We start from the raw sequence: 24,372 nt of genomic DNA, 5'->3' as shown, positions 1-24,372 counted from the left end.
TCTTTGCTTGAACCTTTGTGTCAAAACTCTTCGACTCCACCCCCACATCCGTAAGGTACTCCATGATAGTTTTGGGATACAGGTAGGAGCTGTCACCTTGCCTTCCAACCATAGACATGTTGGCCGACATCACGACACCCTCATTGATTGGGTACCCGGCCATGGTGGAAGCAACTAGAACTGCCCGCGGGATTGGGAGATTGGTTTCATTTTGGCATAAGTCTAGTCTGCTACACACAAATGTTTGCCATCTTTTTGCCTCAAAATTGAGGGTGTTCCACTGAATAGGAACCCTGCTGTGATCCATGGTGGTGGTGGTCCCGGAGCTACCAGAATCTCAGCTAGCCATGGGCGAGCTGCATCACCCAGTGCAAACTTCTCCAGATATTGCATTGGCTCTACATCCTCAAACCCTAAATATGCGTTCAGGGTGCTCTGATCGAACCTCACCTTCAAATTCCTCACTTCTGTCACCTTGGTCCCCTTCTTTATATGCACTATACTAGCGTAAAATTCCTGGACCAGGTGCTCTTTGGGATCCACGACACTTTGAGTGAACCATGTCCACCATTTCCTCTCCCGAAATTGTCTCGACACCACCGGGTTGTATATATCCAGATTATTCAATAAAAACTGATGCTCAAGAGTGAGCGATCTCTGCGGCCACCACTCCCGGAATCTATTGAATGTAGTCAGGATAACGAACCTATCTTCCCAGACTTCTTTCTTCTTCGACCCCTCAAGGCCGGCACTCTGGTATCACCCCATAGGCCATCATCCGGGATATCATCCTCATCGACTGTAGTAGCTGGTGCATCGGGGCATGTGTAGATGAGGGTCCTGAATCCTGAGTGTCCTCTTCCAAACCCTCAGAATGCTCTTTGAGGTGGAAGGCTCGTCTCGGAGTTGAAATCTCCCCTAAAGCTGTTGTGGCTGTGATTGAGCATCAGGATGGTCTTGCACAGAGTCACCCTCCGATGCTTCCCTAGATGGGACATATGAACTTGATTCAACGGGCTCTGCAACTCTACCTGGCCCGGCTGCTGCCTTTTTTTCACGCCCCAAAATCCGAGGAGCGCGACCGGCGCTCAACCGAGTAAACCCGACCGAGCAAGCCTGTTAGGTCTCATTCTACCCAAACTAACTCATGAATAAATAGGAGATGGACTCCATTAATCAAATTCTATAAACATATCATTAACGATTTCCATTTCATTTTCATTAGCAACTTCATTAAAATAGCATGTCGTATCAACGGAAAGTTCTGAGAATAAGGAACCATGGCATATATGTTTGGAATAGATTCCATTTTGAGAGAGTTGAAAAAGCACTATCTCGTTGAAAGGTTCTATACATCTGCCCTTTCTCAACGCATTTCTTTAGACAAAGACTCCGTTTTTCCTCTTTTCGGATGATAAATCTTTCTCAGAACATGGAGTGTGAATCAAACCCATGTTTGAATTGAAATTCGCCATTTTAAAGGTATTACAAGTTTTATACATCATTTCCAAACATCAATATTTCTATTTTAAATTCCAATACCCGACACTACCCACAACCTGTCTACGGAGCCTCTAAATACAACTGAAAAATAATATGGAAATGCCGGAAACAAGGCTCCGGCTATACCTTACACAAATACCAAAATAGACTCCGAAAGAAAGGCGGCATGAGCCATGCATGGCCCCGAGAGGAAAGGGGCTCACCAATTCAGCTGACGGGAAGGGAAGGAGTGCTACTGTCGGTAGACTGGAGTACCTGCTATAGAACCACCTACAATCATAACACGAATGTAGCGCCCCCGGCAAAAGGGACGTCAGTACATTTGAATTGTACTGGTATGTATGAACAAACTTTACCCAAGTAAAATCAAATAACACACAAGTAACAGACAGTAATAGAATCAACGATCAAATGCACGTGAAAGAAACAACCAAAGCCAAACAAGTTTCACAATCTCTCCTTTTCCCCTTTCAACATTTTTCCGTCACATCAATGATTTCAACAGTGATTTCGATCACTTTTTCCACCCTTATTACCTCGGCCACCCTTATCACCACAACCCACACCTTATTAGTTTGTGTTGCGGCGCACAACCCGATCCCACCCGACAAATCACATTTCACCTTATCACCACAACCCACACCTTATTACTTCGTGTTGCGGCGCGCAACCCGATCCCACCGGACAAATCACAATTCACACAACAACAACAACAACAGCAGCAACAACAACAACAATTCATAAGAATTTTCATAAACATCAATACCATTTCCATCATATACAACAGCCCAATGTACAATTTAAGTCACAACTATAATTGCCCACGACAAGCCACATATGATATTACCACAGTTGTTTCAATTGCATCAATTACGATTTCTTTCCATCATTTGATACACAGCTCTTACCACACAAACACATTCACACACACACATTTGGTTTGTTGCCATTTACTTGCAACATCATATCGGAAGACTTAACCAACAACGTTCAAGGCACATTAATCACAAGAATTCACAAATAGTCCACATAAGTAAACACATACCAATTACTCGTACACCAAACAAGGGGACTTTACAAAGGTTAAAGTTAGCCATACATACCTCGTTTAAGCTTTCCTTAAGTTACTACAACGTTCCGAAAATTCTAGCAATTCCAATCTACTTTGAGACATAACAAAATTGAACCCAAATTAGAAAGGTATTCATGGTTTCAGCTCATTTGAGCATTTTATCAAATACTAGTTAAGCATCTTAATTTCAAATCTCTTTTTCAAGGTTTTCCTTCATTCCCCAACCAAATCTTTACTTGTTTATGTTCAACAATCTTTCCACAACCCTAATTTATACATTCATGTATACATAATAGTATTACACCCAAGAGTCATACCTCAATACCCCATCTTATACCCCAAACTCGAAATTAAAGCCTAATGTATAGAATCTTACCTCTTAGATGAAGAACTTATGATTGGGCTCTTTGATTCTTGAAGGTTGATGCAAGGTTGGATGATTGAATGTTGGGTTCCTCCTTCTCTCTCTAAAATGCTCTCAACTCTCTATAAAATCAGTGGAAAAGTGACCCCAAATGAACCCCAAAGACTATATATGAAAATGGGGCCGGGTTATAAAAATAGGAAGATTAATCCTCCGAATGCGGGTCTGCGATCGCATAATGGACCGCAGAATGGGTACGCTGGCCGCAAACGCGTCGCAAAACTCGGTGCCCAAAACTGGGCTACACTGGTCCAGTTTGCGGCCAGATTTGCGATAGCAAATCAAGTATGCGGACCGCAAATGGTTTTTGCGATCGCATATCTAACACAGGATCATATTTTTTCAGCCTTTGGTAATTTGACCATAACTTTGTGTAGAAATGTCCAAATGATGAACGGTTTGAAGTGTTGGAAACTAGACTCGAAGACCTTTCATTTGATAGGTTATTCATCACATAAAACCTTATACATATTTAGATATGCTCGTTCAAAGTATGGACTAGTGCAAGCTCATTTGAAATTTTAGCCTATTATGAACTTTTTTCCAATTTTTCTTAGACTTAGGCCTTTCCTTGGACCCCAAATTACTTACCATAAGACTTATACAGATATTTACCAAATCCAATTGATGTACACCATGTTAATAGCACATAAAAATATTATAATAAGCCTACGTGGCACCACGAGATCCTAGGTTACTTAGCGAAATTTTCCGGGGCCTTACATTCTCCCCCCCTTAGGATCATTCGTCCTCGAATGAGGAGTAGAGTCCCACTTAAACGCCTAGTATAATAAATCTCTTTTCTCCCCTACCTCAAGACCCTAAATTTTGACTAACTAATGCTCAAAATAACTGTCATTGAACAACTTGCAACATTTGTCAAAAGATTTTGCTCTCCCTTCTCTCTACTTTCTCTCTGTAGGCGTGTTTCTTGAGTCTTGGCAGCCATGGCTGCTGTGATCTCTCCCCAGCCTTTGGCTGTGGGAAAGACAAACCAAAACCCTACCGAATCTCTAATAAACACAAAAGCCAAAACAGTCTTATGCGTTACAGCTTCAGCAAAATCAATCTAACGCACAAAAGATAGAATTATTTTCTGTCACAGTTGTGCATGGAGAACCAGTGATCGAGTTCACCATGGACGAGGTCAATGAATTTACAAGAGAAGAAGGGCTGCATCAGGCAGTTGTGGTGAAGTTTTCATATTGAAAACCAGAACTACAAGAGATTAGAAAGAATCTTCCAGTGCAATTCGAGATTCAAGGTCGATGTAATATTGGACTGTTGGAATATCGTCATCTGCTGATCCGTTTTGATTTATTCAATGATTTTGTTAAATTCTTATCAAGGTCGACTGGATACATGAAATCAAAAGGTGAGGAATTCTTCTTTAGAACTTTTCCATGGACACTAGGATTTAATCCGAGGGAAGAAACATCCATGGCAGTCGTGTGGATCTCCTTTCCAGGTTTGCCTCCTAATTTCTTTGCTAAGAGATTGTTGTTATCTATTGCATCTGCTGTGGGTAAAGTCCTTGCTGTGGATAAAGCAACGCAAGAGAGAACTCGACCTAGTGCAGCTAGAGTTAAGGTCATTCTTGATCTTATGGACAAACATCCTAAAAAAGTTAAAATTGTTATGACGGATAGAATTACTGGAAAATCCATCGTGCATGAACAAGAAATTGTTTATGACAATCTTCCAAGTTACTGCACGTACTGCAAGCATCAAGGGCACAACGAAATATTGTGTCGAGTAAGGAAGAGACAAGTTGACGAGGAGGTTGTTGAAGAAGATACAACATGTGTGAGTATTTTACCAGTGATTGATACATCCGTGACTGAACAACTTAAAGGAGATGCTAGGGATTATCTCAATAATAAAAGGGCAGGTCAGGAGGAAATTGTTACAACAAAAGAAAAGGTTGATCTACAGGCTGCACAATTTGAAGAAGAAAACCAAAGGGCTAATATGAACAATGGGAGCATGCAGAATCGAGCAAGGGATTTTGTTACTGTTGGTGATGACACAAAGATTGATAAACGTCCTCCTAAGCCCTCACGTGATATTCCTGCTAAGACTGCTATAGCAAGGATTTCCAACGCACTGAATCCAATTGTTGAAGCATACGATAAGCTGGCCACTGCTGCAAAAATTATGTCAGCAGGTACAGGCTCAAAAAAGGCTGCTGAGTGTGCTGAGACAGTTGAAAAAAAAGGATGCTGCAGCTACTAGTCGATTTACTGTGGGACAGTTACAAGAAGGCAATGGAGTGTCAAATATTGGAGTTTCATCAGGTACTAAGGATGACAACATTCAGGCTGATAGAGATTGTGAGGCTGCTCAAGTAGTTACTAAGGCAGGTGATGATCAAAGGGATATGGAAAAAGATGGTAAGGCTCCACATGATTTAACTGAAGAAGAGTTTCAGATTCTAAGCAACAAAATTTCTGGGCAAAGAGTAGCACCAGGAATCTGCAATCCTGGTGAAACCCAGACTTTTGGAGCAGAAGAAAGAGGGAATAAGGGTGATTTTGTGGAAGCTAAGACTGATAATCTAAATAATGTTAGTAAAGGAAAAGATCAAAACAACAAAGGAGAAGAATGAAAGGAGATAACCCCCAGAAAATCTCCAACAAAGAAAGGGCTGTCAACAAAACAACAATCCCAAGGTGTTCGACCAAAGGACAATAGCATTGTGTCCAAGGTAAATTCGTTCGAGATTCTTGCAGCTACTGGGGAGTTTGGAGATGAAGTAATTGGCCAGAGTGGTAATGTATCGTCCAAGGAGTTAGTAATATGTTCTAATATTGACAAAGATGGACACGACAGTGATGATTTGGCCAAGGATTGTACTGGTCGACCTATTACCCCAATAAAAAAAATGTAGGAGAGGAAAATGATGGTAAGATTGCTTCCAGTTCAAATGCATTCGAGATTCTTGTTGCTGCTGAGGATTTTGAAGGTAATTCAACAGGTTTAAATGGTAATGATGTGTCCAAACAACTAGTGCCAATACCCAGTGATGAACGAGGAGCACAAGTCAATGTTGATTTGGAAAAAAATGAAGGTGTTAGAGGAAATGTTTCAAAGCACAATCTGGGGGCTGAATTAATGGGCATCCAAGCTCATAGCTCTAATGTGCCTAAGTTACATTTTTCTAACCCTCAAGTAGAGCAAATAATCAAAGATACACAAATTGAAATGATGAAGAACTTAACCATGGTTAAACAACCTCTAGTCACATTGAACACTTCCGTATTTGATGTCCCCTCGCAATCAGTAGAATCCTTTGGGGAATTCAAAGGAGAATATGGGCAGCTTATGTTGTCTACTGGGAATACTAATGAAGTAATACAAGCAAACGTGAGGTTGATAGCTATTAATTCCAAGTTGGGGCAAGATCAACGCGAGGAAGATGATGAAGAAGATTATGGAGATGGATTTACGGGGTATTCATCTGAAGAAGGTGAACATGAGATGAATCATGAGAGTGCAGGTGAGGAACTTGATTCTACAGTAAAGCCAAGGCTTCATGGGGCAACTTCATCGACTCCCAAGAGTAAATTGAACCTCCATGCACCTGCTTTTATACCCAGAAACTCTCCATCTACTGGTAATCAAAATGCAGCAGGTGGTAGTTTGGTTCAGGCAGCAACATCTTCTAAGCAGGCTACACTAGGTGACACTGTGATTCAAATTGAACAACCATCAAGACTTGTGATGCAACAACAATTGAATAATTCTGGCAAGTCAGCTAGTACTCCTATTCATGCTCGAAAGACAGCAGCAACGATAAGAGCTGGACAGCAGCAGTTTGTGACAACCATGCCGGATATTTCAGAAGATGAAAGAAAGCTCTTGGACGCGATGTCTAGTGCCAATCCTGTAAAGCCTCTCAATACTACTGCTGGCAGTACTGGTAGGGCAAGTAGAAGCAGGAACAAGGTACAAACTGTAGAACAACAACAAGGAAGTGAAATAGTGGCAAAGACTAAGGAAGCAAATACTTTGGTGACACAAGGTGTTGAGCAAGAATTACCAAATCTGGTTTTTGCGAGTAAAGATGTATATGCAGAGGGAGAGGAAGAAGACATTTTAAACAAAAGTCGGGAAGAGGCAGCAAGAAAAGGTGATTTATCACCTATGCATAGTGGCAAAAGAAAGAAGTCTCATACAAGAGACAAAAGTTGGGACGGTAGGATGAATGAAGGTGCAAACGTAAGGCGACTTCCTATGAGAGGTGCCAAACAAAAACAGGTTACACAAATACGTCCACAAAATCCAATCGTTCAAAGAAGAAAGCATGAAATTTGAAGACATGTTAAAGAAAGTAGAGGATGAAGACAAGCAGGTCCAAATTGAAGATTTCACAACATTAGAGAAGGGAGAACACTTCTGTTTTTCCTACATATTTTTATTTTACCATCACATTAGTATAGTTCTATGTAATATCATCATAGAATATGTTATAAACTCTGTGCTGATCATAGAATATTTAGTCTTAGCTAGTTCTTTCTTTTTACATGCATGCTAGTAGGTGAGGCTTTTTTATTTGCCTCAATAGGATTAGTAAGGTAAGGTTTAGCCTAGTCTGTGTTGCACTGGTCCTATGCCTTTGGAAAGATATCCAAGTGGCCATGAGATTATATGCCCTCGTGAGACTTTGCCGGCAGCTACACCGGCCATATGGGCATTGTGAGGTGCAGAGGAGTGATTATATGGCCAAGACATAGAGGCAACACAACTAGTGCTATTGTCCCCCTTATTTGTACTTGTCCTATGTGGTTCTTTTTCTTTTTTAGTATTAATAAAACTAGCCCTAGGCACATGCCTAGTGGATTTGCTTAAAAATTTTTTTTTGACTAACTCCTAAATTTTTCAGAAATTTCGGCAGAGTCTCCTTTGTAACTAGGCCTATCCACCTGCCAGAGAACCACCAAAATCATCCTACAAAAAAAAACACATCCATAACTCGTCAAAGCACCATAATGTATATATCAACGACAAGAACCTCAGCATTACAAACACTACTTTATCACGATGATACCTGGGCATGGACTTCACATTTTTAAATCATATCACCTAGAAGGTACCTTTCAAATCAAAACCAACTGCTATGCAATCAAGAGAAAATATTTTATTTGCACTACACTCTCGGCCTTCAATGGCCTCTTATATCTACAGACTTCGCCAGAACACATTCACGGGAGCAATTTCGACACCTAAGCTTACTTAACAAGGATAACAAGTAGATATCTCGCATAAGCTAACTATCCACTAACTTCACCTTCAATAATTTTCACCGGAATGATACACAATTGATCTCCACCTACTTTCTTAGACATAGACATGTGAATCCACAAAATATATGGCGAACAACTATGGGGACACTTCATACTCCTAGTGCGGTCTAATGTGGAATACACTTATGCAACCTTTATTATCAACTCACATAACATCTTCAGGGGAAAATATTGAGAATAGCCTGCTCACCCTCCAAACTCTAAATCTCTAGGCGAACACTCACACTAAACCCTTGATGACCTTCAACAATTACTCTAAGATGTGCTATCATAAACTGACCATAAAATTACCTATCAAATATATATGTGATCACACTGTGAAGCTTCATCTTTGACTCGTCTAAACTTACAATACCCAATGGATCTAATACAATGAGGAACAACAGATTTCAAGATCAGGCTGGAGTTATTCAGGAATCCATTAATGCGCTGAGTAGAGTACTTTCTGAGGTTATATGCTAAGGGACACGAAAGTTACAACTAACAATGCCGACATGGTTAATCACTGTGACGACGTAAATTATTACACAAATGAGGCATAGGGGTAAGTAGTACATTGGCAATAGGAATCATTAAGGAGGAACATTCAAGTACATGACCCAGTCGTTTCCTAGGGTGAAGGGAAAATCAATTCATGCTCTGGTACCTTGAATGCGATATGGGATTCAAAATACATGAAGTGGAATTACACTCCTGACGTTAGCTAACACAATGAATCTATGCCGTAAGCCCATGAGGATGAAAATGAAGTTAAAACACTTATGAGATTATCATAACTCAAACAGCTTAACCCTACCTGACAATTGACCCTATATGAGAGAACTAAAGGTATGGCAACTTGTCTTTCAAATCAATATGCTCATGATATGTGCAAAAATCTGAAGGCATCTAACCCCTTTCACGAGTAAAACCACATAGCTCGGACATCTAAATGTTGGGATGAAATCATGTACTGGTTAGAGGCATTCTACTGGTTAACATGATGCTCCGGGGAGACAGACAAATGACACTCCTATTCACCCAAGGAGGTGTAATACCAAGGGTAGCAAAACTTCCCTCTCATGACAATGATATAGTCAATTATTCTAGAAGCCGAGTGAGAAGAAAGCCACGTAACTCATCCAATCCGACCCATTTAAGACTTTGGAAAAAGGGGACGCACTTTGGTTTGAAATCAGGGCAATTTCAGCCTGAGCTCAAAGGAAAATCATTACTTTTGAAACCCATGAGACAAGCCCCCGTAGTCCTAGAAAATCAATAACAATGGCGAGAAGGTACTTAAAACCATTACGAGTTGGTATAAAACAAGACCTCAAAGTGCCCACATGGATAAGTTCGAAAGAATGAGACGTCTTAATGCATTTATCGAGGAGATGTAACCTGGGTTATCTAGTCACATGGATAAGCAGAGCAGGTAAATGGTTATTAGAAGAACATCTACAAAGAATACCGGCAATATTTATTTATTCCAACTAAAGGAATATGTCCCCTTCCTTAATGCTACAAGACTTCCTCTTTGATGCCATGAAACGTAAATGAATTTTACAATGAGAGTTATCAGATGAAATAGATAGTAGTGTAGCAAAACTAATGAGCACCATTTGGAACCAACAAGCTTAAACTAAGTCGAAGATATTAGAAGCCCATAGTAAAGGGGGATTTACCTACTTTCAGTGTCCTTTTAGAAAAGGGTACTTGTAGAGTATAAAAATGAGGTGAATTTAATCGAATCGCATAGTTGGATGACTAGTCAAGACATTGAGATAATATCGCATTGAAGATTACTGGTAAACAACACACCATACAAGACAAATGAAAAGAAAGTGAAAGAGCCTTATGGAAGTAACCTTTACATTGTATCCACTAGGAAGGGTGGTAATATAAAGCGATTACGAGAAGCTACATTTTTTGAAAGAAGATCTCTGTATGAAGTCATGTGATGTATAGCTCTAGAATTCTAAAATCCAATTATGTTTAGCAACTCTACTTTATAATGAAGCACTACAACACACTTCTACACAACCAGCTATTGCAAACCACATTGGGAGATGCTATAAGACTTAACGGAGAGAAAGGCTTTGACATATGAATGTGTTACTAGGTGTATTTCTCCTTTGTCAACCCAAAACCTAAAGGCGAGAGTTAGACTGATAAGCAGATCGTTGGACTAGCACAAGTGTAGATAATCCATTATCGGAAAGAGATCATTCAATTTCAGTAATTGCGACATGCTATCAACCCTTGATGAACTTGAAGTGATATGGGAACCCAATGAGATAGAATAGAATAATCATGGAAGGTTTGCAGATGTTCATAATGAGTTCTTCATGGATTTTGACTTGAGAACTACCCAGATGCTAATGAAATACAGAAAAATAAGAGAAACAGACGTTGTGCTATAATAACCCCCGAAGGTGTGCTTGGTCTTGACGGAGAGCCTAGTAAGGGTCCTTACGAGATAGAAAGTGTTACAATGACTCATAGAAGGATATGTTCTCTCATGGTTATCGAACAAGTGTGGGGAAACTAGCACAATGGATTCACTAACTAAAGAACACAATGAACACATGTTATGGAGGTGTAAAAAGAAGATAAACATTTGTTATAAGCTGGACATGCTTCTGCTATATTATTTCCCAACTGCAATATACGACCATGCCACGAGCAACCACAATACTAGGACAAGGTGAGCTACTTACTGCGGGATGTCCCAAGTGGACACGAAAGTTATGGCGACACATGATCTTCCTATGATGTGGATGTGAGGATCTCAATTTTCAGAGAGACTTTATGCACACGGTGACCATTTCGATTGACATGCACTCATGTGAGGTGTTAAGGTATGCTCTTATTTTACTAGGCAGTGAGAAGCTTTCATGATGATATTCGCAAGAGAGTAGATTGACTGTTCAAACCATATAAGCCATATACACAACTGTGTAAAAGAGTGACTCGAGAAGGATTGCAACGCTGGGATGCTTTGCATGGAACTTGACACCACATAGGTAAACTTTACGACGGTGCATGTATAGGCACAAGCGAGTAGATTTTGTCCATTTAAATAAAAAGATTTTGTAAGAAATTCATCGGATATAGTCCCTTGGTGAGAATTTAGGAAAAGCAAGTGGGAAGTATCAATCCTAGAGTTATAACTCAATTCAAGGGCATAATTATAGAACTTAATTCCACAAGAATGTAAATAAGAGAATTCTTAATAGAGTGGATTCACGAATAGTGCGTCTCGTTCAAAGAGTCGATACATGCAATATTTTGTTATTCAACACCTTGTTAAGACCATGTTTATGAGAATTCTTCAATATGGATGTACATATACAACGAGTAGAAATTCTGATTTGACTCACTTAATGACGTTAGGTTGATAGGGCAATAACTTGATCGGTATCCCTCGACTCCACATCCCTAACGTACGTAGGTAACATACTGATATACTACATGATCTGATGGTGCAGAGACATCAATAGGGACAAGGACACTCCCCTCTTAGCGATATGTTTTACCAATCCATCCACAGCTCAATACATTCTCTTAACAAGTCCTTGGGCAATCCACTCGGACTCAATGGTGAAATCAATCCCTCCTTACATGCTTCAAATTCGCGGATTATGGTATCAAGGTTACCCATCTTGAGAATAAGACTTAGAGAGGAAATCAGCTCCCTAACTTGAGCTCTATCGCACGATTGGAGTATCAAAGAAGGGTGAAATTCCTAAATGTCTGAATAGCCTCAAATTTATAGATGTGGTCGACAACACACCGATAAGAAGGACTCTACTAGACACGGCTCCGAGACATCCTAGGACACTTTAAAACCTTAGGCTCTGATACCAAGTTTGTCACGCCCCAAAATTCGAGGAGCGCGACCGGTGCTCAACCAAGTAAACCCGACCGAGCAAGCCTGTTGAGTCTCATTCTACCCAAACTAACTCATGAATAAATAGGAGATGGACTCCATTAATCAAATTCTATAAACATATCATTAACGATTTCCATTTCATTTTCATTAGCAACTTCATTCGCCATTGTAAAGGTATTACAAGTTTTATACATCATTGCCAAACATCAATATTTCTATTTTAAATTCCAATACCCGGCACTACCCACAACCTGTCTACGGAGCCTCTAAATACAACTGAAGAATAATATGGAAATGCCGGCAACAAGGCTCCGGCTATACCTTACACAAATACCAAAATAGACTCCGGAAGAAAGGCGGCATGAGCCACGCAGGGCCTCGAGAGGAAAGGGGCTCACCAATTCAGCTGACGGGAAGGGAAGGAGTGCTACTGTCAGTGGACTGGAGTACCTGCTATAGAACCACCTACAATCATAACACGAATTTAGCGCCCCCGGCAAAAGGGACGTCAGTACATTTGAATTGTACTGGTATGTATGAACAAACTTTACCCCAAGTAAAATCAAATAACACATAAGTAACAGACAGTAATAGAATCAACGATCAAATGCACGTGAAAGAAACAACCAAAGCCAAACAAGTTTCACAATCTCTCCTTTTCCCCTTTCAACATTTTTCCGTCACATCAATGATTTCAATAGTGATTTCGATCACTTTTTTCACCCTTATTACCTTGGCCACCCTTATTACCTCGGCCACCCTTATCACCACAACCCACACCTTATTACTTCATGTTGCGGCGCGCAACCCGATCCCACCGGATAAATCACATTTCACCTTATCACCACAACCCACGCCTTATTACTTCGTGTTGCGGCGCACAACCCGATCCCACCGGACAAATCACAATTCACACAACAACAACAACAACAACAACAATTCACAAGAATTCTCATAAACATCAATACCATTTCCATCATATACAACAGCCCAACATATGATATTACCACAGTTGTTTCAATTGCATCAATTACGATTTCTTTACATCATTTGTTACACAGCTCTTACCACACAAACACATTTACACACACACATTTGGTTTGTTGCCATTTACTTGCACCATCATATCGGAAGATTTAACCAACAACGTTCAAGGCACATTAATCACAATAATTCACAAATAGTCCACATAAGTAAACACATACCAATTACTCGTACACCAAACAAGGGGACTTTACAAAGGTTAAAGTTAGCCATACATACCTCGTTTAAGCTTTCCTTAAGTTACTACAGCGTTCCGGAAATTCTAGCAATTCCAATCTACTTTGAGACATAACAAAATTGAACACAAATTAGAAAGGTATCTATGGTTTCAGCTCATTTGAGCATTTTATCAAATACTAGTTAAGCATCTTAATTTCAAATCTCTTTTTCAAGGTTTTCCTTCATTCCCCAACCAAATCTTTACTTGTTTATGTTCAGCAATCTTTCCACAACCCTAATTTATACATGCATGTATACATAATAGTATTACACCCAAGAATCATACCTCAATACCCCATCTTATACCCCAAACTCGAAATTAAAGCCTAATGTATAGAATCTTACCTCTTAGATGAAGAACTTATGATTGGACTCTTTCATTCTTGAAGGTTGATGCAAGGTTGGATGATTATGAAGCTAGACCTCTCCTTTCTCTCTCTATATGCTCTCATCTCTCTCTAAAAATCAGTAAAAAAATGACCCTAAAAATGAACCCCAAAAGCCTATATATTGAAAATGGGTCGGGTTATAAAAAATTAGAAAAATTAANAATGCTCTCAACTCTCTCTAAAATCAGTGGAAAAGTGACCCCAAATGAACCCCCAAAGACTATATATGAAAATGGGGTCGGGTTATAAAAATAGGAAGATTAACCCTCCGAATGCGGGTCTCCGGTCGCATAATGGACCGCAGAATGGGTATCTGGCCGCAAACGCGTCGCAAAACTCGGTGCCCAAAACTGGGCTACACTGGTCCAGTTTGCGGCCAGATTTGCGATAGCAAATTGTCACGACCCAACCTCGGTCGTGATGGCGCCCAACATACTGCTAGGCAAGCCCGACCATTTAATATTCTTAACCGATTAATCACAGCGAATAAGTAAATTTCACAACTAAAATACCAAGCTAAATGTGAAATCCTGAATTAGATGCTAACATGCGAAAACCCAAATTATAAAATACTAACTAGCCCACAGAATCTGGTGTCACAAGTCTGAGCCTCTAATGCATGAGTATTAACCTACTACAAAATGTTTTTCTAGAAATTTGGAAAACAAATAGATAAAATAGAAGGAAGATCAGGACTGCAAACGCCAATTTGCAGCTACCTTGAATCTCCCGAATGTGATGCTAGGCAGAGAAGATCTCACTCAGCCTCAGTGGGTGCACCTGAATCTGCACACATGGTGCAGGGAGTATTGTGAGTACTTCCAACTCAGAAAGTAATAAATATAATTAAAGTCTGAGGATAAGAAATCCTAAATAAACACAAAGCAAAGCTATAAATACAACAACGTGAACCAATAGCATAATACAGTAACATTGAATACAATTATAATAAAAATCACATCAAATTAAGAATGAATGACAATTAAATATACAATGCAACACATAAACCGGTACTCTCCAATACCCCGCTGCGGCGTGCAGCCCGCTCCATTTATTTAACGTCGATGGCGCTCACTGGGGGTGTGCAGACTCCGGGAGGGGCCTCTTACGGCCCAAGCGCAATAATAAGCCATATCATGGCATCAAACAGGCCCTCGGCCTCATATTAATATCAGTATCATACCACTGCGGCGTGCAGTCCGATCCCATACTCAGTCCAAAATCACATAAGCCTTTCGGCACCATAATATGAAAGTGTTCAGCCCAAGCTTCATTTAAAAATATTACTTTAGTTTCTACTTTTAGAAAAATGGTTGAGTTTACAAAACAGTGTTAAATACCAGGACTGAGTTCAATATCTAGAAATATGGTAAGAAACCAGTAAAAATAATCCCTGAAGGATTCAAGTAGTTGGCACGAAGCCCAATTATGACAATTAGTCCATTTTTATTAGGATATCACAAAACTACAATCAATTAGGTAGTAATTTTATTAAGCGGGACGGACCAAGTCGCAATCCCCGATGGTGCTCTACCTCACGCCCGTTATCCGGTGTGCAAGTCACCTCACATAGCACTACAATGTGCAAATTCGGTGTTTCAAACCCTCAACACAACATTTACATTTATTACTAACCTCAAGCTGGCCAAAATCCTAGCTTGCTATGCCCTTGCCTTTCGAATTAACCTCTTCCTGCGCCGAATCTGACCAAAACCACAACGAATACGTCACAATATGCTAATGGGACAATACCTAATCGAAAACAATCAAAAAATAGTTAAATTCCCGAAATTAGCAAAAACCCGAGCCCCGGGCCCATTTCTCGAAAATCAGTAAATTTACCACCAACGGATTCCTTATTTCACCACGAGTCTATACATATAAAGAATACCAAAATCGGAGTCCAAATGAACCCTCAAATTCCCGTTTTTGTTCTCTTAGGTTTCAAGCCCTAACCTCCATTTTTGACCTTTAATTCGTTGATTTTTCAGTCTAATTTCATGTATTTGCATCATAACATCGTGTTCTAAGTCCAAGAATTCTTACCTGATCGAAGTCCTTGAATTCCTCTTCAAAATCGCCCAAAAACTCTCCAAGTCCGAAGTGAAAAATATGGACTCTTTCAAAATTCGCGAAGGAAATAAAAACCCTTTCTGATCAGTTGTTTCCGCATCTGCGGTCCAGTTGTCGCTTCTGCGACTTCCGCTCCTGCGGCCTTCTTCCACTTCTGTGGAAATTCTCAAAGTCCCCACTGTCCGCTTCTGCGACCTCATCCCCGCATTTGCGGCTTTGCAGATGCGGATTCCCCTCCGCATCTGCGGTTCTTCCTTTCCAAGACCATTTCCGCACCTGCGACCTCTTCCTCCGCATCTACGCGACCGCATCTACGGTTCTTTTCCGCAGATGCGGAAATACCAGATACCAGATGTGATCTGCAATCTCCAACTTCAATTTTCATCCCGTTAGCCATCCGAAATCACCCCGAGGCCCCCGGGACCTCAACCAAAAATACAAACATGATCCAATGCCTTATTCAAACTTGTTCCAATCATCCAAACACCTCAAACAACACTAAAACCATCATTTCTCATCGAATTCAAGCCTAAGTTCTTCCAAAACCTCCGAAACACGCATTCGATCAAAAACCCTACCAAAACACCTCTAAATGACCTGAAATTTTGCACACACATCCCAAATCACCTAACAAAGCTACTGAAACTCTCGGAATTCCATTCCGACCCTCGGATCAAAATCTCACCTATCGACCGGAATTCGCCAAAATTCTAACTTTGCCAATGCAAGCCTAATTCTACTCCGGACCTCCAAAATCACTTTTGATCATACTCCTAAGTCACAAATCATCCCCTGAAGCTAACCAAATCATCAGAATTCATATCCGAGGCCTCTAACACAAAAGTCAACGTCCGGTTGACTTTTTCAAAAAAAACCTTCCTTGAAGAGACTAAGTGTCTCATTTCCTTCTAGAACCAATCCAAATCAACTCTAACACATCAAATACTGATAAGGAAGCATAAAGAAATGGAAAATGGGGAAAACGGGGCTGTAACACACGTGACGACGGGTTGGGTCGTCACACAAATCAAGTATGCGGACCGCATAATGGTTTTTGCGATCGCATATCTAACACAGGATCGCATTTTTCCGGCCTTTGGTAATTTGATCATAACTTTGCGTAGGAATGTCCAAATGACGAACGGTTTGAAGTGTTGGAAACTAGACTCGAAGACCTTTCATTTGATATGTTATTCATCACATAAAACCTTATACATATTTAGATATGCTCGTTCAAAGTATGGACTAGTGCAAGCTCATTTGGAAATTTAGCCTATTATGAACTTTTTTCCAATTTTTCTTAGACTTAGGCCTTTCCTCTAACCCCAAATTACTTACCATAAGACTTATACACATATTTACCAAATCCAATTGATGTACACCATGTTAATAGCATATAAAAATATTATAATAAGCCTACGTGGCACCACGAGATCCTAGGTTACTAAGCGAAATTTTCCGGGGCCTTACACTTTTTAGATATAGTTCTTTATAAGGCGAGTGGTAAGGTACTCTTGCCTCGGCCTCGGGAGGGTTCACCTCTCCCCTTTGATGTATCACCACGTCCACGAGACCTAACCATTTTCTGCAATAAAAACCAACAGGAGTCAATTGTAGATCAAGTTCAGAATAGCAGACAGTCGCAGAACAAAATATTATGTAGGGTGGGGAAGTCCGGTCCGCACAATTGCAAGTGCGACCGCGTATGGGGTTGTGCGGACCGCACAATTTGAAAGTGTGGCCGCAGTGATGACTCTGCGGAACGCACAATTTTGAGTGTGGCCGCACAATGGATACCTCAAAAGTGGCAACTCTCCAAAGACAGAGATTTCCTTGATCTGCGGTCGCACAGACTTTTTTTGCGGTCGCGGTTGAATTTTTGCAGACCGTACAATTTCAAGTGCAGTCCACACAATCTTGCTATACCAAATGTCCTAACCTACACATCTGCGGACCGCATAGTTCCTTGTGCGGCCGCATAATTCAAAATTAAATCGGGTAGAGTTCTAGGGTTTCTATTTTACGCACAAGTTGGACATGGTAATAACAATTAACCATGATAAGCAAATCCCCACTCCCCTTAATAGCAACTAAGAGTTTACCCAACACAATCTACAACCCACATGGATATGATTTGACAAATGGTCTAAAAATAACTTAACAAATTATAAACTAAATTAAGAAAATTGAAAATTTCTAGAGATGATTTGGACATACCAGTGATGAAGTGGTGTTAAGGAAGAATCAAGGATGTTGAATTAAGTGGCAGATGAGTGAATCAGTTGTGCAAGATTTTAGCTTGTGGTTTAATTTCTCAGAATTTGTAAAGTTTCAACAGTAGAATGAGGACTACTATTTATACTTACGGGACTAGGCCAAAATTTCATGAGACGAGTGCGGCCGCATAATTCCTTGTGCGGTCCGCACTCTGTTACCTGTTGGTTAATTACCCTTTGATGATCTGCGGTCCGCAGAATTCCTTGTGCGACCGTAGATTCTAGTGCGGACCGCAGATTTCCTTGTGCAGCCGCACAATGGCCATTTCTCTGACAAACAAACTTCAGAGAGTGTGCAATCTTTTATATCAAGTTGTGCGGTCCGCACAAGAATTGTGCGGCCGTAGATCCCTTCTATTGTCGCGTTCAAAATTGTGTGGTCCGCAATTTTTCCGTACTTGGCCAATTTTCTGAGCACAATCCCTGTAAAGCACACTCATCATACAACACACTTCAAAACCAGCTAGAACAAAATAAGACCTATCTAAAGAAGAAGAAAAAGAAAAAGAAAAAGAAAAAGAAAAAGAAAAAGAAAAAGAAACATGGGTTGCCTCCCAAGAAGCGCCTGATTTAACGTCGCGGCACGACGCAGATTACCATCACTTGAAATGAATTACTGGCACGACGTGGCCATCACCAACTTTTCCTAGATAATGCTTCACCCAGTGACCATTGACTCTAAACACCTCATCATTTTTATTCTTCAAGTCCAATGCACCAAAGGATGTTACACCCACAACCTCAAACGGGCCACTCCATTTAGAATTTAACTTTCCGGAATTGAACAACAACACAAGATCACCTTCTTTAGACTCCTTGTTCCGAATGTACTTGTCATGGAGGTACTTCATCTTCTCCTTGTATAAGGACGAACTTGTATATGCATGGTACCGAAACTCATCCAACTCATTCAATTATGCCACCCTTAAGTTGGCGGCAACATCCCACTCAAGATTTAACTTCTTTAAAGCCCACATGGCTTTGTGCTCAAGTTTCACCGGAAGATGAAAAGCTTTTCCGAACACCAACCGGTATGGAGACATCCCGATAGGTGTTTTGAAAGCCGTCCTATAAGCCCATAAGCATCATCAAGTTTCTTGGACCAATCCGACCGGTTAGCATTCACTGTTATGGACAAAATACTCTTTATCTCCCCGTTGGAGAGTTCCACTTGACCGCTTGCTTGTGGATGATAGGTAGTCGTGACTTTATGAGTGATACCATACTTGGTGTTGATACCCAATTTTTCCCTCATATTTTAAATATATATACATTTACTTTCAAAATAGTGCATATGCATCATCATTTGATTAATAAGCATACACAAATATTTTTTATAATTTTTCATAATTTTTAAGGGGCTTTAAATCAATTTATTCCTGCATTTTATTATATATAAATACCCAATAATTATTCTCCAAATTACTTTATGATTATTTAATCATCTAAACATCATTTATACCAGCATAATGTTTAAATATTTTTCAGTGCATTTATATAATTACATTTGCATTTTAAGGCTAAATTGCATATTTTTGCAATAATAGCCCATATGCATATATAATTACATTATATACGCAGAAAATGACTTTTTATATTTTTATAATGTTAAGTAATTACTTTTAATCATTTTAGTGCACAAATGATTTTTTTGATATTTATTAATTACTTTTATAAATTATTTATTTATTAAATATTAGGTATTTAAAAACTAGCCCAAATTCTACGTTAATGTCGGACCTAAACTACCCAGCTCCAGCCCAATAGCTCCTGAGCCCAAACCAAATAACCCCCAGTCCAACCGATTAATCTAACCCGACCCAGAACCCCCAACTAATCGTGGCCGTTGATCTCTGAAATCAACGGCCCATATTACCCCTACCCTTTTTAATTAACCAAACCCCATAACCCTAAATCACTCTCCATAGCCCACCGCCCTTAAACTCTCTCAAACGCTCTCTTCCTCTCTGCAAACCCTAGCGCTGTAACCCCTAATCCTCTCCGATTTTGACTCAAAAATGGAGTCAATCGTTGATTCCCTTACTTTATTGATCACCTCTCGCTAGTGGTTACTCGTCTATTGTGTTACCTAGTTGCTTACCTAAACATGACAAGCAAATCTCGTCAGAATCAAACCAAAGTCGGTTCAAATCCTTGACTTTTCTGCTATGCCGTCTATATTCGTTCTTGTTCTTTTATGGTATGAATCTCTTCTGTTGATTCTTACTTACCCTGAACTAGGGTTTACAGATCTTCTTCAAATCGAACCAAAATTGGTTCAAGCCTTTGATTTTAAGTGTCATCTTGTCTATATTTGTCCTATTATGTGTGAGTTTGATTTTCCTTTTTACCGATTTTTCACTTGCTTTAAAAGTTAGGGTTTTTAGATCTTGTTTCCCAATTAGTTCGATTCACTGATTTTGGTACTATTTGTGTCTCTATTCATCTTTGTGTGCGAATATTCTATTAACATTTTTGATTCCCTAAAATTAGGGTTTACTTATTTTTTCTGATTTTATTTTGATTCTGCATGCTGATTGCTTCCTTATTTGTTTTTGATTTACACTTTTCCTTATTTACTTGCTCGATCTCTGTCACTATATAAGCCCCTCCCTATTCCCCTTCAAGACAAGACCTGAATTATTAACATTCACTAAAAACTGAAGTTACTACTCTTGTTGTCTCATATTCTTGTTCTATATTCTGATTCCTGGCCAGCTGAAGGACAAGGCCAGAAATTCTGGGTTTTGCTACTGTGGACTTTGCTCTTTCTTGTTTTTGCTTAACTGGTGAGTTATTGAACCCTTTGCAATTCCATCCCTATGTATCTGTACCTCGCATGTGCTTTCACTTCTGAAGTTCATAGCTTAATGCGTTTTTTGGGATGTTCTCGTATGCAATTCTGACTGTATTACTCAATGATAGGCCTTTCTAATCTAAATCCATTATGTTTGTAGTTTAAAACATGCCTGGACCTAAGTTAATTAAGTTTTCTCTAAGTTTGCCTAGCCTATGTGTTACTGATGGTTAGAACCTTTGCATTTTAGCCTCTTTTTATGTGTTTGATTTTGGTAGCAATCCTGTCACTTAAGCATGCCTTACTTTCATAATTCTTGCAGTGACCTGCTTTCATCCTGCTTGAGTTCTGCTGCCAGTCAATATGATTCTCACTAGTATCCACACTTAACATAATCTGAATCTTTTTTTTATCATGAGTATGTGTATACCAAACCCGCAAACTTGTTTTATTAATGTGTGATTGTTTATGCACTAGATGTTGTTCTTCTGAATCTTTGCTGAGTCTGATTTCAAAACCTAAAGCCTGTCTGATTATTTGCTCTATGTGCTCAACTTGTACTCTTCAGTTCCGTCCCTCAACTGTTGTCTACTCCCTCTCATTATCCCTCTCATTAGATCTAACTCCGGACAGTTGCTGGCCTTTTGCCCTTATAACTAAGATAGAGCCAAATCTAGTGAAAATTTCAAATACGGACACATGAATTTCTATAAACCATAAATATGGTACTTCACAGTCCATACAGTACTAACCACAGTTGATAGAGACTACGGATTGTTTAACAGCATACATCATGACATTGGAACACATGTTATCCACCATCTATTTCCTCAGATACCACATTATGACTTGAGAGAAGCGGTATGTTGTTCTAAAATTAATACTGTACTGTACTATCTAGTATTCTCATACTAAAACCTGCTGCTGATGATTCTAAAATATGTTGCAGACCAAAGCAGCAAAGCCAGTACTTGGCAAGTATTACAGGGAACCCAAGAAATCAGGGCCAATTCCTTTTCACTTGGTTAAGGATTTAACACGGAGCATGAAGCAGGATCATTATGTAAGCGATTCCGGGCAGAAATCAATGGAATGATTCAACAAATTCTTACCAGTTAATAAACCTTATCTACCTTTTATCTAACCTCCACGCATGCACATTTCATTTTTTTGATAGAGGCAACTGGTGCTACTACTTAACAAGGTAACCCAAATTCACTTATAAATTGGATTGGGGAGCTAAGATCAGGCATTATAAGACAATGGGAACTCATACAGTAGAAAGCTCACAGCGGCAAGAATGTGAACACTTAAGCTCACAGGCATTATACGTTTTGCCTCGTATTAAGCAATATGTTCTCTCTCGCTTTGAATATTACATGTAGTGGTCCTTAACAGCAAATGAGCAGATCCCAACTGCCAATATCAAAAATCTGGTTAAAATATATTTGTTAAACTTACCAACTTTCTGGCCATACTTGAGTTCTTAAGTAAAACCCTACATAAATAGACTTCTTAAGAAAATTGATAAAGCAACAACAAGACAAGTAACTTTCTCAAAGAGAAGAAGAGGACTTTTCAAGAAAGCTGAAGAACTTTTTGTTCCTTGTGATGTTGATGTTGCTATATACATAAATTAGATTTCAGACCCATAAAGATTAAATAACCTTCAACAATCACAAAAATAAGAAGAAACTTACACATATCTCCTTTGCCGCCTCATTCACATATGTTCCATCTTGTTTCTTATGAGTATCAAGATAAAGTTGTGCGCGTCCAGGCCTTCGTCTAGTCTCAGCCATCTATAAATAAAATAACCAATAAAATAACTTAACTGGAATAGTTACATAAGTTAGTTTAATAATTAAAGTAAAATGACATGAATTAACATCTTTCACCATTTCAGCCCTTCTTCTGGAGTTAGGCTTGGAGCCACCTGTATGTGTAAATTTTTGTTTCTTTCGAATTTTAGTATTCCTTCTGCACATTTCCTTACAAAAAAAATACTTGAAAGTCAATCACATAAATAACTAAATATAATCAAACATACAAGTTGAAGTAATTAAATAAATACCATAGTTGCTTCTTTAAAACGGTAATCAACAAATGTAGTCCACTGATCCCGTGGAATCCCAGTCGGAATATTTTCCATAATCTGAGCTTTACTTTTGAGTGGATCATAGAATGCTCTCCACAAGTTTAGCCTATTCGCGCTCCACTTTTTCCAAATAGAATTATAAACATAACGCCGTGCAACTGACTCGACTGTCTTAAAACAAAACCGTTTCTTCAAGAATAAAACATTGGTTAGCTTATCTGCTACATGCAAAAGTCCAACAATAAAATAGACGTGTAGCGGAAAGAATTAGAGCTTATACCTTTACAATTCGATCAAATACATGGTCAAAGTATGATATAGGTAAATATGGCCATTTCTCAAAGTGAATTGGAAATAAGGAGCAGTCAGTTGCTAAAATTCCACAAAAGCCAGCAAGAAGGCCTTGTGCTTCTCCAAATGGTTCGTCCAGGTAATCGAATTCAAGCACGATACGTTCTTCACCAGATAAATTTAGAACATCCCTAACTTTCACTTTGAGCCTCTTCCTATTTTCTTCCGAATCTTTAATTAAAAAAAAGCCAAGTTTAGACAAACAGAAAAAAATAATTACATATATATGCTACTTTACAGTAGTACTAGTGTTGTGAAAAGTTCAAAGAGAGAAACCCCATTTACAAACAGCAACTCTGATTCTTACTTAAGGCCACTGATCTTAAAATTCATCAATCCATTTAACAGTGTGGTAACGGCAAGAAGTCACCTTTTCTTAATAACAGGTGTGGAGTATCTTTAGCTGTTTTTGCTTTCTGCTTATCCATTCAACAAAAAGCTGATTGATACCATAATTGGAAACAGGAATAGATTTCTTATCTTATCCTATATTGTCAGATTTTAAAAAAAAATAGCAGCATTTTGGGGACTTTTAGCAGAGAAGGAGAAGAAGAAGAGAAGAAGAAGAGAAGAAGAAGAAGAAGAAGAGGAGAAGAAGAAAGTGTACCTATAGCATCTACAGTCCAATGTTGCATCGACTCACGTTGAATACACTTTCTGGATGGTGCAGGGTGCGATGCGACCTAAACTGATGAAGTCGGCTGCGATACGGCCTGAACTGATAAAGTCGGCTGCGGTACGGCCTGAAAGGACGAAGTCGTCTATGATGCAGACTGAAAGGACGAAGTCGGCTGTGATGCGGACTGAAAGGACGAAGTCGGCTGTGATGCGGACTGAACCAACGGAGCCAATTGTGATGTGTCCTGAACTGATGAACCGAACTGTGATGTGGCCTGAACCGATGAAGCTAGCTTTGTTGTTGCCTGAATTGACGAACTGAACTGTG

At 39.5% G+C, this 24,372-nt stretch overlaps 1 protein-coding gene across 1 annotated transcript; it reads right to left on the bottom strand.

Annotated features, from left to right (window-relative positions):
- Window positions 1-22,321: 22,321 nt before the first annotated feature.
- LOC109240075 lies at window positions 22,322-23,854 on the bottom strand. The gene is made up of 5 exons (XM_019406692.1): window positions 23,797-23,854; window positions 23,356-23,597; window positions 23,052-23,264; window positions 22,678-22,779; window positions 22,322-22,393 (listed from the first exon to the last, which is right to left on the bottom strand). The coding sequence occupies exons 1-5, from the start codon at window positions 23,852-23,854 to the stop codon at window positions 22,322-22,324; spliced, it is 687 nt and encodes a 228-aa protein (XP_019262237.1).
- Window positions 23,855-24,372: the final 518 nt, after the last annotated feature.

Source organism: Nicotiana attenuata, unplaced genomic scaffold (genome assembly GCF_001879085.1).
Source record: "Nicotiana attenuata strain UT unplaced genomic scaffold, NIATTr2, whole genome shotgun sequence".
Classification (NCBI taxonomy): domain Eukaryota; kingdom Viridiplantae; phylum Streptophyta; class Magnoliopsida; order Solanales; family Solanaceae; genus Nicotiana; species Nicotiana attenuata.
This window is presented reverse-complemented; position numbering and strand designations above follow the sequence as displayed.